Raw genomic sequence first — 13,882 nt, 5'->3', positions numbered from 1 at the left:
CCATCCTAAAAGATGTAGTGGCCGATGCTCCAACGGCATGACGTCACGGCGTACGTAGGCTCCTCCTTCCGCGTTACGTGTCAAGCACATCCTCAGAGAAAGAACCAAAAACTATTTTTTGGTTCTTTCTCTGAGGATGTGCTTGGCACGTAACGCGTAAGGAGGAGCCTACGTACGCCGTGACGTCACGCCGTCGGAGCATCGTGGAGCTCCGGCGGCCACTACATCTTTTAGGACGGTTAGTCCTTTTGCACACTGCAATTTTGTATCGGATGCATCCCTTGCTACTGTCATTTGTTTTCAATAAATGCTGTTTACCAAACAATACATCACTATGGGCACTTTTTTGTCTTGACCCCTTGCGGGGAGCATCTCTTTTTCTAGACACCACGGCCCACTCTGCCAAGTGGAGGAGTGCCTGGTTCTGCCCTCAAGGGGAACTTTTTTGTTCATCTGTGTGCCATCCGTGGATCCTTTCTGTCCGAGTGAATCTGCCTATCTTTGCCACCCTGATGACCATTTGCTGAGCTGTAGGATATCTGCACTGCACATTATATGTGCACATCTGGTTAGTGTGCATTCCTCACTTTATGTCATCTCTACTGGGACTATTAATATATATATTACATATATTTGTTTTAATTTATTTTTTATGTACTCTTATGTATTTTCTGTTTTTTATTTTAGCGCTGCACTTTTTTATTAAAGCATTTGTCTATTGGCTTGTTTATTTTAATCACTGAGATCATGTTCCAGGAAGGAGTGTGGGCAGCAAGACCATTGTACAATGCTTGATGGAATTGAGCTGGTAAGGGATCCAATAAACCCCTTTAAATGAATCAGCTCCTTTGATTGTGCAAAAAGGCAATCTGCAGAGAACATCTGCTAAAGATGGCCAGATTGTATGCAAATGAGATTTGAGTGAACTGTTAGACTCATCACTAAACTATACATCCATACAATCCTATTTAGTGAAAATCCAGGCTTTTTTTTCCTGACAGAATGTGCCAAAATGGCATTCCAGCACCTCCACCAGAGCACTCTGTGTCATTTACTGTGTAAGCTGCTGCCTGAAGCAAACCAGATCATGGCCACGGAAGGATTAAACCGCTACAGCCTGAGAGAGCAGAAGAACGAGTGATCTGCACTCTGCTCCACCTCTCCCTGCAGACCAACCTGAAGCAAATTTTGGCACCAGTCAACTCATTGTGTGAGAGCAAGGTGTGGCACAAATAAGTGAATAATCCCCCTGTGCTCCACAAATCCAAACTTAAGTATGAAAAGACAAGTGCCAGCTGCTATCACCTCTTTCCTATACCACAGAAAAAACATAAATCAATATTGGTGAAGCGTTATGCTTATAATCAAAATTGAGTGCAATCACAAAAAACGATGGTGATAAGTATGTACTAAAGTAAAATGTGCAACCCTATAGACTCTGTGTCAGAAATGCAAATATAATATAAATTGCAATATATACGAGTGCAAGAAAGCATAAAGTACAAAAAATTTTAAATATATCCTAATGGATAAATAATCAATTCATATATGTACAGTGATAAAGTGTAATAATGCCACACTTGTGATTTTGTACAAGTGCTCATAAATGATCTGATACGCCAACCTCCCAGCTAGCCAGACCAATAGTGATGTGTCACTCCAAAATATCACACAAAGTGACCAGTGCTCAAAAATAAAAAATGTAAATATATATACAATGAAGTCCACAATAAGTGCAAGCCAATACGTGCAAACAATATGTAATGTGCAAAATGTGCTTCACTTCTCCACTCCACTTTTGATGTGTGCTCAGGTGACACTCTAGTGTATCTATCCTCAAATGGCTAGAGTGCCTCCTCACCTCCTTACTTCGACCCCTAGGGGCCACTGCTCATTTGGGTATTAGTAAATTCCACTCCAGAGAGGGTCTCTCCCACTCGGCTCCACTGGACTGATGTTTTAGTGGACATACATTTAAAGGTATCTAGGTACTATATACTGTACGAAAAAATGTATGTTCCAGTGTAGAAGATTTATATTTAAATTCATTATATATGTTCATTTACCTCTTTTACATGGAACGGAGCATTTTTTGTGTTTTCCTTTTTAAACGTTTCCATCCATTTTCCTTTGAAATAAATGGCATTCACCAGTATCAGGGAAGTATTCTTATCCAGTGAATTCGGGGCAAACAAATTCTTTATTTTACCTTTAAAAATAAATAAATACATTTAGTGGACAAATATAATAAATAGAGCAAACATGAAACAAAATTGAAGTGCATACAATGTTTGTAAAGCAAAGAGTACTCCACCACAATTGGTATTGCAGTTTTTCTAGATACTAGGCTTAGGAGTCACCTGTGACCTGCCAGTATGTTTCTGAGAGACTGTGTTGGTTACATATCTGTACTTAAACTGTATGTAAACTGTGAAAAACAAATATATTGTTTGCTCCCTTTTGGTGTGTTAACTCTACCATAGAAAGTGTTTTGGTATATCTAAGTGCAAAAAATACTTGTTGACCCTTCCTAAAATCTTGTGAACTGATAATGTCCTGCCCTCTTATGAATACATTGTTTTTAGCAATTTCTGAGGACAACAGAACTATTCCCCTTTATATTATGGAGAAAAAGAGGGGGGCAGGGTTTTTTTTTAGTAATTTCTGGTTTCTTCTGTATCAGGACAACTGCAACAAAATAGAACTATAAAGCATTGTCATCCTAGGACAAGAAGTGCTTTATTTACAGTATTACCAGGTATGCATAAAGCAAAAATGCCTGGAAACAATACATTTAATGCAGTCACTCTGGTCTGGTAAGCTGCAATATATTAAAGTATAACTTTTTTATATAGTTTTGAACAGAGTGGAGATGGTTGAGAACACCTATTAGCTTTTATCGCTGTCTGTGTCCCCCGTTATGGAAATTCACTCTCTTTATTTGTCCTGCTTACCATTATCATTGAAAGTGAAAGTTAAGAAATCCCCAAATTTTGGGTTGTCCCCAGAAAAGTAATAAAGGGTAAATTTTCCAATGGGGACACTAGTTCTGGTGAAATGGTGGTCTCCAAGGAATTCCCTTAAAGAGTAACATCAGCCTCTCCATTTCCCCAATGTTTTTCCCATGCTTTTCTGCACAGTAAACATATTCATTTAGCCAGCAGATCCAGCATTGAGACGCCGGGATGCTCTCTGCAGCAGGAGTTCGGCACTGCCATGTTGTCTGTGACAGCTGCTGATCCTTCCGACTGCAGGTGCCGCTAGGCCTGCCACCTCCTTACTGAATGGGACTGCATGTCATGCATCCAAGGAGGCACTGTGTCACTCGTCTAGAAGAATTCCAAAAGTTGGGGGATGGGCAGAACCTTTGAAGCCAGAAAAAACTAAGAATTCTTATACTGTACCGCGCTCCAATATTATCAACCTTTTGTGATTAACCTTTTTTGGTTGTGTGAATTTCTTAATATACCACCTATAATCCAATCATTACTTACTTCTATGGTGCTTAAATATACAATTAACATAAATTAATTTATAAATATGAATTAAAAAATTATATGTGATTATAACAAATATTAATAAAAAATTAATGAAAAATTGGAATGTCAATTCTATGTGAATAAAATAATAAAAAATTAATAAAACATTTAAAAAAAAAAAAAAAAAAAAAGAAAAGGGAATGTCAATTATTTTCTTTAAATTTGAGATGGTGTTGTTATTCAATTTAGTTAATGTGATAAGTCTGTGTTGGCAGCTTGAACCTCTCCCTTGTCTCCTCTCCTCTCTCCTCAGCTCAGCTTTCTCAATTGTGCTTTCTTCACTGGCTGCTTTGTTTATTGCTCCATATACGGAACATGCAGAGAAGGGAAAAGAAACATAGTGTCTTATCCGGGATATAAGTGATTTATTGCTCTTTGATCTCCCACTCACATTGTGTAAATGTAAATAACGCTTTGCATACAATGTATCAAGATCGTGCTTCAGACAGCCTGGCTGATGTGTTTGCTTGCAGTAAATATACTCGCCCTTCCTCTGTGGATGCGTGATAACGTCACCGCCCCTCCCCTACGCGTTACGCTACAGGGACTCCTAGCTTCCTCTGGGGGATGTGGATTTTCACTAGAGAGGGTGTTATTAGTGCCTGGCGATCCAATATTTAATAAATATTCACTTAAGCACACAATTAACACTAATAATAGAGTAAGTTAACTCCTGGTGGCTCACAAATAACTATTCTATTAAAATTGCAGAAAAAACTAAGTATACAAATAAAAAGCCCCATATCAGTGCTGTGGGGGAGGGCAGGGTGGAGAGGAGAAAAGTGCCTCGGGAGGGTGAATGTGTGAGTATTATCTCTCTCATCCTCTTTTGGCTATGGTACAGGAAGTGAAGTTAAATCTCTCCAATGGTAAAAAATAAACTGATAGGGGTTAAAGCCTTTCCTTACTCTATCTAAAATTAAAAAAAAAAAAAAGTTTTGCCTATAGTTCTACTTTATATTTTTGTTTTTGAATACATTTTAGGTTTCAGGTTCTATATACCTGATACAGCGAATATAAGGTTTCCCATTCCATGTGTTTATGATTTATTTTCTATTATAGAGAATAAAACAGGAATAGATTAAACACATGTAACACCCGCCTAGGTAGCTAGGGGGAGGTAGTTTGATTATTTATTTTTTTTTAATGTTAAGTTGAGTAGAAGCCTGGGTGAAGCTAGAAGGGGTAAAATTGGGGTCAGGGCTGAGAGGCTCTGCAGATCAGCTCTCTCTGGTACCTCTCCCTGATTTAGAGACTTGGAGATGTCTCTAGAGCTCAGTGGGCAGGGGAGAGGGGTGGCTGAACTGTTTGCTCAAGGGATCCAGACCAATCCCCCAGCAGGAGGCTTGGCATGGGGTTGGGACAGCCTTTAAGCATTGTGGAGCCCGCTCAGTAGTAGGAGAGTTCAGGTGGAAGATGGAGTGAGAGGAAGAGCTGTAGGAGCCTGGGATGGGGCCCAGTAAGAAAGGGCCTACCTACAGGAAGTTTGAAAGGAGGATCATTCATACCTCAATGACCACCTGTGGAGCAGGGAAGGGGCCAGCCCAGCAGAAGGCCTGAAAGCAGCTACCAACCCACCAGCTCACAGGAAGAGGACTGAGTGAGTAATCCTACACCCCCTGGTCCAGTTAAGGGGAAAGGAGCATTAGGGTGGGAAACCTGACTCTCTCTATACCCAGGACTGTTCACCTTTATAGTAGCAGCCACTGGATCCCCTTGCTCAAGGATTTCTCCAGATTGCTGGACAAGAAGAGAATTATCTGGGGTGGTATGGCAGGTGAGGCTGGAGAGCTCTCCCAGAAGAGAAAACCCTTCTATGGTCATGTACATAGTTGCTAAGAGGTTGTCCTTAGTTTACAGTTCCTTGGACATCCCATGTATCCCTCAACCCCATCAAAGTTCAATATCCCCTAATAAAATCCCCCCCCCCAAAAAAAAAGTTCAAGGACTGTTTACTGTCTCTGGAATGCAAGTCTGTGGAAGATGCATGTTGCCTGGCTGTGCAAGACTATAAGGGGACCCAAATCTCTAGCCACTCCTAAGGGAGTAGTGCTACACACACAAAGGTAAACAAGAACACACAAAACATGTGGCCAGGAATTATGGAAGGGAGATCTCATTAAAAATGAAAGAAGCAAGGGGATGAATCAGCTGATCATGGTCCACCAATATTAAAAGTGCTATCACATACCATTTGTTTTGGTTTCAACCCATGTGTTTATGTCTTCTCTTGTTTTGTCTTTCTCAAAATCAACAGGCTTTAGTTTTGCCTCATAGAGTGCCTGAGCAGATTCCAGATAACCCTTAATAGAAAAGGATGAACAAATTAAAAATTGCATCTTTCTCAGATGTAAATCTAAAAAACATACCATTACTCTTAAGCTGGCCATAGAGTATACAATTTTCTTATTAAATTTCCTTTAGATTTACTTTCAACTATGTAGTGCCCGGGCTTGTCTGATTGCATACAAATTAAAAGTGTTTGAACTCATATTAAATGGTTTTTGCAAATCTAAAGGAAAAATGTACCACAAAATTGTATAATGTATGGCCAGCCTTACTAGACCTAACACAAATAAATGGACACAAAATCTTTAAGGCACTGTTCCACATTAAAAGGCTAGCAACATTCACAAATACCTCTTATAAAATTCCTATATTTTGAAGCAGGTTAGATATTCCAAAGTATTAAAACAATAAGTGAAAATTATTTTGATAGCAGGCTGATAAAGGTTAACCATTAAATTAAACGGGTCTTTTTCAAACACAAGTACACATGGAATGCTAGATTTGTGTTTTCTAATGGTCAATTAAATTGTCACTGCGCACATTGGCTCCAGTTTGGCAGCACTCCACAAAACAGTGACTCTTCTCAGGAACAGGGAATGACCCCAGCAGAGCCTTTGCTATATTCATTAACATTGGCTTAGCCTGTCCTCCTGAAACAGTTTGAAGCTGTAAATTTCAGTGCAGTTCTATCTGGCATCTACTTACTTGAGTCAGTTTAGACATTACCAAACTTGCTAAGCCTTAAAGTGTTACTAAACCCACAACAGTAAAATCAGTCTGTATATGCAGTAAAGCATGCTTGTTATACTCACTGTGGAACCTAAGGGGTTAATCCTCTGCATTGTGTAAAAAGGTTGTTTATATCCTTTCTTCTCTATTCCTCCCCTTTTTCAAGGGACCACCTCTTATCTCCTGATAAGACAGACTGAAGCAGGAGGGAGGGGTGTGAGCATGGTGGCATGGTCTAGGACAGCGGTTCTCACCCTGTGGGTCGCGACCCCTTTGGGGGTCGAACAACCATTTCACAGGGGTCTCTTAAGACCATCGGAAAACACATATTTCCGATGGTCTTAGGAACCGAGACACCGCTCCTCTATCACTCTCCAGGCGGGTCCGCCCACATGCAGATACGTCCACATTTCCCTGGACCGCGATGTGTGCGTGGGATGACATGCCGCCCCTGTCATCTGGCCACAACCCCGGGATCACTCAAGAGCTCCGCCTCCTCGCCAGTGATTGGCTGCCGGAACTGTAGCTCAGGAGAGGCACACAGGCGGCCAATCACCGGTGAGGGGGTGGGGCTTGGAGAGGTGGAGCGGAGCAGCAGCGCGAAGATCAAAGAAGATCGAGCGAGGGAGCGGCCGGAGAAGGAAGACAGCTGACAGGTAAGTGTCTGTAGCGTGCAGATGGTGCTGCTGCAGCCAGGTATGCTGGCTGTAGATGGGAGAGGGAGGGAGTGAGCCCAGGCTGGAGCAGGAGTCAGCAAGGTAAGTATCATTGGTGTCAGTGGGAGGAATAGTGCCCCATCATTGGTGTCACTAATATCAATGATGGGGCACTATTCCTCCCACTGACACCAATGATGGGGCACTATTTCCTCCCCCCCCCCACTGACACCAACGATGGGGAACTATTCCTCCCCCCACTGACACCAACGATGGGGCACTATTCCGCCCCCCACTGACACCATCGATGGGGCACTATTCCTCCCCACTGACACCAATGATGGGGCACAATTCCCCCCCCACACTAGTATCAATGATGGGGCACTATTCCCCCCCCCACTGACACCAATAATGTGGCAGTATTCCTCCCACACTGACACCAATGATGGGGCACTATTCCTCCCACTGACACCAACAATGTGGCACTATTCCTCCCACTGATACCAGTGATGGGACACTATTCCTCCCACTGATACCAACGATGGGACACTATTCCTCCCACTGATACCAGTGATGGGACACTATTCCTCCCACTGATACCAACAATGGGACCCTATTCCTCCCACTGACATCAGTGATGTGGCACTACTCCTCTCACTGCAAAATTACAGTTATGAAGTAGCAACGAAAATAATTTTATGGTTGGGGGTCACCACAACATGAGGAACTGTATTAAAGGGTCGCGGCATTAGGAAGGTTGAGAACCACTGGTCTAGGAGCTGAAACATTCGCTGAACAATGGCGTACATCTGATCCCCCCCTTGCCTACCTGAGTGGCTGTCGGGTGGCTCCGGTGTGGGAGAGCTCAGTGCAGAGACTAGAACGGGAGCGGAGCAGGGCACTGGCGGAGGTGAGACCCGGTGGAAGAGGTGGGGGAGGTCAGGTGACTGGTCAGGTGACAGACCTGGGAGCCAAACGCCGGAAGACACAATATGAACACCTCCCTGTTTTATCCCTAAATGAGCCATCAATGTAGCTCCAGTATATTGTAGCGGGTCCCCTGCCAAGAAATGGAGCTGGGACCAGGACTGGTGATGGCAGCAGAAAGTGACACGGGGAGAGTATCTACATAGCCAGTCATAGGACACGAGGAGGAGAACAGAGGAGGAGATTGTCAGCCCTGGGAACCCCCTATACAAGGAAGACCCAGCCACCAACGAACAGACAGCGTGAATAACATACAGGAACAGGTAAGCGACCGAGTGAGACAGTAAATCCCAAATATTGACTATCTGATTACCTATATGTTTTAGAGGAGTCTGGGGATGTTGTATTAGTACTCAGGGGAATCCCAGAAGAAGCAGAGGGGACAATACACTCAGAACTGAAAGTGAAAGGAGGACCTGTATCCAGTACTGAAGCCCTGTTCACTCAGAGAATAATGAAGAGTAGATCCGTCAAGGGAGGGGGAGCGAAAAACCCCCCAATCGAACTTAAATATAAGTACAATAAAAAAAATACTTGCCCTACAGGGCAAGACAAGGAGAGTAAAATCATATTGAAGTTCAGAGGAGAATGACTTTCGAAGTATCAGACAGAAATCAGCTAAGGGAAGGAAGAGGAAAGGGGGAGATCTTCTTGTTCTGAAAATGAGTATACCTTTACCCCTACAAAGAATATATAGAAGAAAGGTGCTAAAGGAAATACATTAACAATTTATTGAAGTGGTGTTTCTACAAGAGACACATACACATCCCAGGATTCAAACATTAAGTTATACTCTAGGTACTTTCCAACCTGGTATTATGCAGATTCCCCAATTAGACGAGCAAAGGGTGTGGCAATAGGATTTGTAAAACATATAAATTTTACTTTAGATGAAAAGCTGGTAGATCCAGAAGGCCAATATCTATTTTTAGGGGGAAAACTGAAGGAAAGAGAATGTACATTAGCAAATACTTATCGTCCTAATAAAAATATATATTTGGATGGAATATTAACAAAATTAATGGACTTCAAAAGGGGAGGTGTGATTGTGTCAGGAGATTCAAATTTTTGCATGGATCCAGAGATGGAGGCCTCATCGTGCGCCCGGGGAGAAGAAGATAGGAGATTAAAGAATATTAAAAAAAGTTACATCAATGTCAATTGATGTATGTTTGGAGGATCAAACACCCAAAGGAAAGAGACTATACCTTCTTCTCTGTGGCACACAGGATGTATTCAAGAATGGATTATTTTGTAATTGAACATAGACTCTTGGGGGTTTATTTACTAAAGCTGGAGAGTCCAAAATCAGACTCCCTTCTGCATAGAAACCAATCAGCTTCCAGGTTTCATTGCCAAAGCTTCATTGAACAAGCTGAGGTTAGAAGCTGATTGGTTTCTATGCAGAAGGGAGTCTGATTTTGGACTCTCCAGCTTTAGTAAATAAACCCCTTGGAGTCCTTGATGAAAATGAATATAACGAAGTAACATCTATATCGGACCATGCACCTGTCACAATGAGACTACAGCTCGGAAGGGAACAGAACAAAATAAATATGTGGCGATTAAATAAGTCTATATTACAAAACCCCAAAGTAGAATTAAGAGTGAAGCAGGAAATAGATCAGTACTTTAAGGTAAATGAGTCCAAGGAGGTTTCCATTGCTATGGCATGGGAAGCACATAAAGCCTATATTAGAGGTATACTGATTGCAACTGTGGCGGAGATAAACAAAGAATGAGGAAACAGAATTAGGATACTAACAAAAGAATTATATTAGTTGGATCACATAAAAAGAAAATAACCATAGAAATACAACAAAAGACAATATTAAAAAGAGAGTAGTTAAAACAACTTATGGAACAAGAAACTAGGAAGATCTTTAATGGGGTACCAAAAGAAAGATATTGATGGGGGAAAAACCAAGGGAAATATTTGATGAAGAAACTGAGGGAAAAGAAATCAAGGAATTATATAGATAAAATAAGAAATGAAAGAGGTGAAATGGTTTATTCAACCACCGATATCGCTAACACATTCCAGACATACTATAGCGGTATATATGGACTAGAAGGAGAGAACCAGAAGAAATTAGAGGAGGAAGAAGAGGCAGATTTATCTGAGTAAGACCGGTTTAACTAGGGTGGATAAAACTAGATTGGCAGCTCTAGACAACACAATATCAATAGAAAAAGTAAACTTAGCAATAAAAAGCACTACGGCTGAAAAGAGCCCTAGACCTGATGTGTTTACCGTAAGATATTATGAGAAGTTCAAAGAAAATCTAGTCCCTAAATCGTGCTCATAAATGAATGCTCTAGGAGGGTAGACTATCTAACTTGAAAAATTAACCCCTCAAAAAGTGAGATATTAAATATAAATGTTTTGGAGGTCGAGAAGCAAATATTACAAAAATAGTTCCCCTTTAAATGGAGAGAGAGAGAATTAAAGGCAAATTACATCCCATTAATAAACAATGTAAAGGATGAACTGAGGAAGGACAATATGGGAAAACTGTCGTGGATGGGGCAGATAAATATAAATAAGATGATTATAGCGCCAAAAGTCTTATACAAATTTAATATGCTCCCAATACATCTCCTGGGATCCTTTTTTAGGGTCCTTAAAAAAATGATACTCAGATAAGTGTGGACTAATAACAAACTAAGAGTTAAGTATGAAGTGCTGTGTAGCAATAAAAAACAAGGGGGATTAAATATGCCAGATTTTAGGAGATATTATAATTCTCTGTTATTATCACGGATTGGAGATTGGATGCACAATACACAGGGGAGAAGTTGGGTAAAAATGGAAAGTTCACTTAGCAAGGCATTAGAAAAGTTTATTTTGATTCCACAGGATTTTCGCACATGGGATGAGAGCATGAGTACTTTGACACTGATGGTATTTAGGATATGGGATAGAATGCATAAGCAGAAGGATTGGAAATTTAATTCATTGTCAATTCAGTTGGTGGGAACTAAGTTTTTCCCGCCCGGGAATGACATCTCAGGGAAATGGATCACAGATAAAAATGCACGTTTAAAGGATATAGTGGACAGAGGGGTTTTACGTTCTTTACACGAGTTGAAAAATAAGATGTATCCTCTAGAGCAACTGTTAAATATGAAAAGAATACAGAAACATTTCACCTTAAGGATATATAAAATACTTGCTGAAATAGATGGACCAACATCCCAAAAATTTTATAAGTGGGAATTTGAGCTTGAAACAAAACTGAATGAGCAACAGAAAAATAAAATGATTCGTTTAACACATGGGGCTGTACATATGAATATAGTGGAAATTAATTATAAGTGTTTAAAAAGATGGTATATTACTCCCAATGTGATGCATAAATTGAGTCCAGAAGTTCACCCAAATGTTGGAGGGGATGTGGGAGCAAGGGTATGATGGCACATATCTGGTGGGACTGTCCCAAAATACAGGATTTTTGGTGGGAAATAACGCAATATATACAAGAGATGCAGAAGATCAGTATACCGACAGACCCATGGGATTGTTTTATTTTATAAAACAGAGCTTTCGGTGAAGCAATACAAAAATACTAATCTGTTTCATCTTTTAAACGCAGCTAAAAGTCTTGTCCCTAAATATTGGCTAGCATTAGAAGCCCCAAAAATCAAAGACTGGATAGATAGGGTGGAGTATATATGTAGAATGGAAGAACTATATCACATAGATGAGGATAAAATGGAAACATTTAAGAAGATCTGGGAGGAATGGCACAATTTAAAAAAATCAAAAAGATTCCTAGAAGCGGTTGGAGGATGAAGGGAAAAGAAAATAAATAAGAATTTGGAAAATAAAGTAAAGAAAGAGAAAGAGAAAAGAGGGGAGAATTAGTGAGACAGAACAACAAATGTAGAACAAGAAGAGATTGGAAAAAATAAGAGGACAAAGGGTGGAGGGAGGGGGGCGGGAGAGTAAATACTGGGATGGGGATTGTGATTAAATATGATTTTTTTATATTGTATGTTGTTGGTGTCATAGGGAATTGTGTAATATTGAAAAAAACCTAATAAAGATGTAATTAAAAAAAAACCAATAAGACAGACTGAACCATCAAGCAGCCCGCAGTCTCTCTTGGATCCCACCTAGTTCCCATGGTGTGCGTGTCCCTTCTTTCATTCCTTCTTTTGAGGGGATTTGCTGCCCCCCTGAAAAATGCCGCCCTAGGCAAGTGCCTTGGTTGCGCATGCTCAGTTTGGTGTGTATTGCTAGAGAGGTTTTTATTTTCTTGGGAGAGTGCATGTGATCAGCACAGGGCCAATCAGCACTGGTCAGACAGAGGTCAGGGGTTTTGCATCCTCCAAGAGCAGAAAGAAAACTCTTCCTACAAGCTTTAGCTAGTGCTTGGCTGAACACTGATAGAAGCCACAAGACTGCTCTAACTTCTGGTGAGAAAAGGTATTTAGCAGTTTATATTTACTAAAATAATTGCATTTCCATGTTCTGTGTACTGTGGGAGACTGGATATAGTGGATATAGGGTCCTGGGTTTAGTAACACTTTAATGAAGAAGGAGTGTGTTTTTCCCCGAGAACACATTGGCTTTTTCTGCTATGAATCAATTTTATAATTGAAAACCTCTTGGATGTTGCGCTCCCATTAGATTGTATGTCTTTGGCCATTCATGGCACAGTAACAGGTTCCCTACAGTATATAGCACAACTTCTCTGCTCCTAATATATACATTCCCCATGATACCCCGCTGTGCCATTTGTTGCAGCCCAGGGTATAAAACTTTTAAGCCTTGTGTTGTTCAGTGTTGAAGCTTCCACAGGCCTTTAGATCTTAACTCTCCTCTGCCACGTGGGCCTGACGATTGGCTTAGGTGTTGAACAATGCATTGCAGGAGTGAGGTAAGAAGGTAACATGTTCCCCCAGCACTGGAAGTGCAGGGTATTGGTGCCATAGCTGGTGAGCTGAGTGGCAGGATGCAATGGGGAAGGCACTTATTCATAGCAGACTAGATAGGCTATAGAGAATTGTATTTTGCTCTGAAAATGGTTGAAAAGTGGCTGGTTTAAGTTAAAGCTGAAATTTAGTTGTTTTTTTTTTAATCAGTATTGCTAGCGACCACACTTGAGACCCTGTATATTAAGAAAGTTAACTGCTACTACTTTAATTAAATCAAAAAACAGCTGAACCTACTTTTAGGAGGGGGAAATTGAGCTGAATGAAAAGTCCGTTAGCAATTTTACACTCTGAATCACTCGCAGTCTTCAACTTGTTAAGCAATTCCTTCAATTTGTTGTGTACATCTGGAACCGCATTCCCACTTTCAGATGCCTAATGGAAAACAAATAGACAATGCTGATCAATGCGCATGAAAACATTCAGCTTCTCTACTACATTCCTGAACTAAGTCAAGGCTGGTCAGTCATTTTCAAAGTCTGAAAATGGCCAAACCTTTTTTGTTTTGAATAGAATAAGTAAGATTAATTTGTTAATTAATTAATTCATTCATTCATTAATTAGTTTTTTTTTTCTGACTGTGTCCCATTAGGGAGACCTCTACAAAATGATGGGAGTTTTTCTGTAAGGACTTATTTACACTAGCAGTATGGTTCAGGATTTTAGAGATTAAAGTAAGCGGAGAGGAGCTGACACATCGCCTCCTCAACACCTGGCAATCATTCTAGGAAATGTGATCCA

The 13,882-nt window shown here is 40.7% G+C and overlaps 1 protein-coding gene across 1 annotated transcript in view; it reads right to left on the bottom strand.

The window, feature by feature from the left end:
• LOC149441979 (serpin B11-like) overlaps positions 1-13,882 on the bottom strand; it is a 45,751-nt gene that overhangs the window by 14,256 nt on the left and 17,613 nt on the right. Inside the window, exons 4-6 of the mRNA XM_089656676.1 lie at positions 13,379-13,516; positions 5,731-5,842; positions 2,067-2,209 (exon numbers count right to left, since the gene is read on the bottom strand). Of these exons, the coding sequence (XP_089512802.1) occupies positions 2,067-2,209; positions 5,731-5,842; positions 13,379-13,516 (393 nt within the window). The remainder of the gene's footprint in view (positions 1-2,066; positions 2,210-5,730; positions 5,843-13,378; positions 13,517-13,882) is intronic.

The sequence above is a fragment of the Staurois parvus genome, unplaced genomic scaffold (assembly GCF_062004578.1).
Source record: "Staurois parvus isolate SC_StPar_1 unplaced genomic scaffold, SC_StPar_1.0 ptg000928l, whole genome shotgun sequence".
Lineage (NCBI taxonomy): Eukaryota > Metazoa > Chordata > Amphibia > Anura > Ranidae > Staurois > Staurois parvus.
This window is presented reverse-complemented; position numbering and strand designations above follow the sequence as displayed.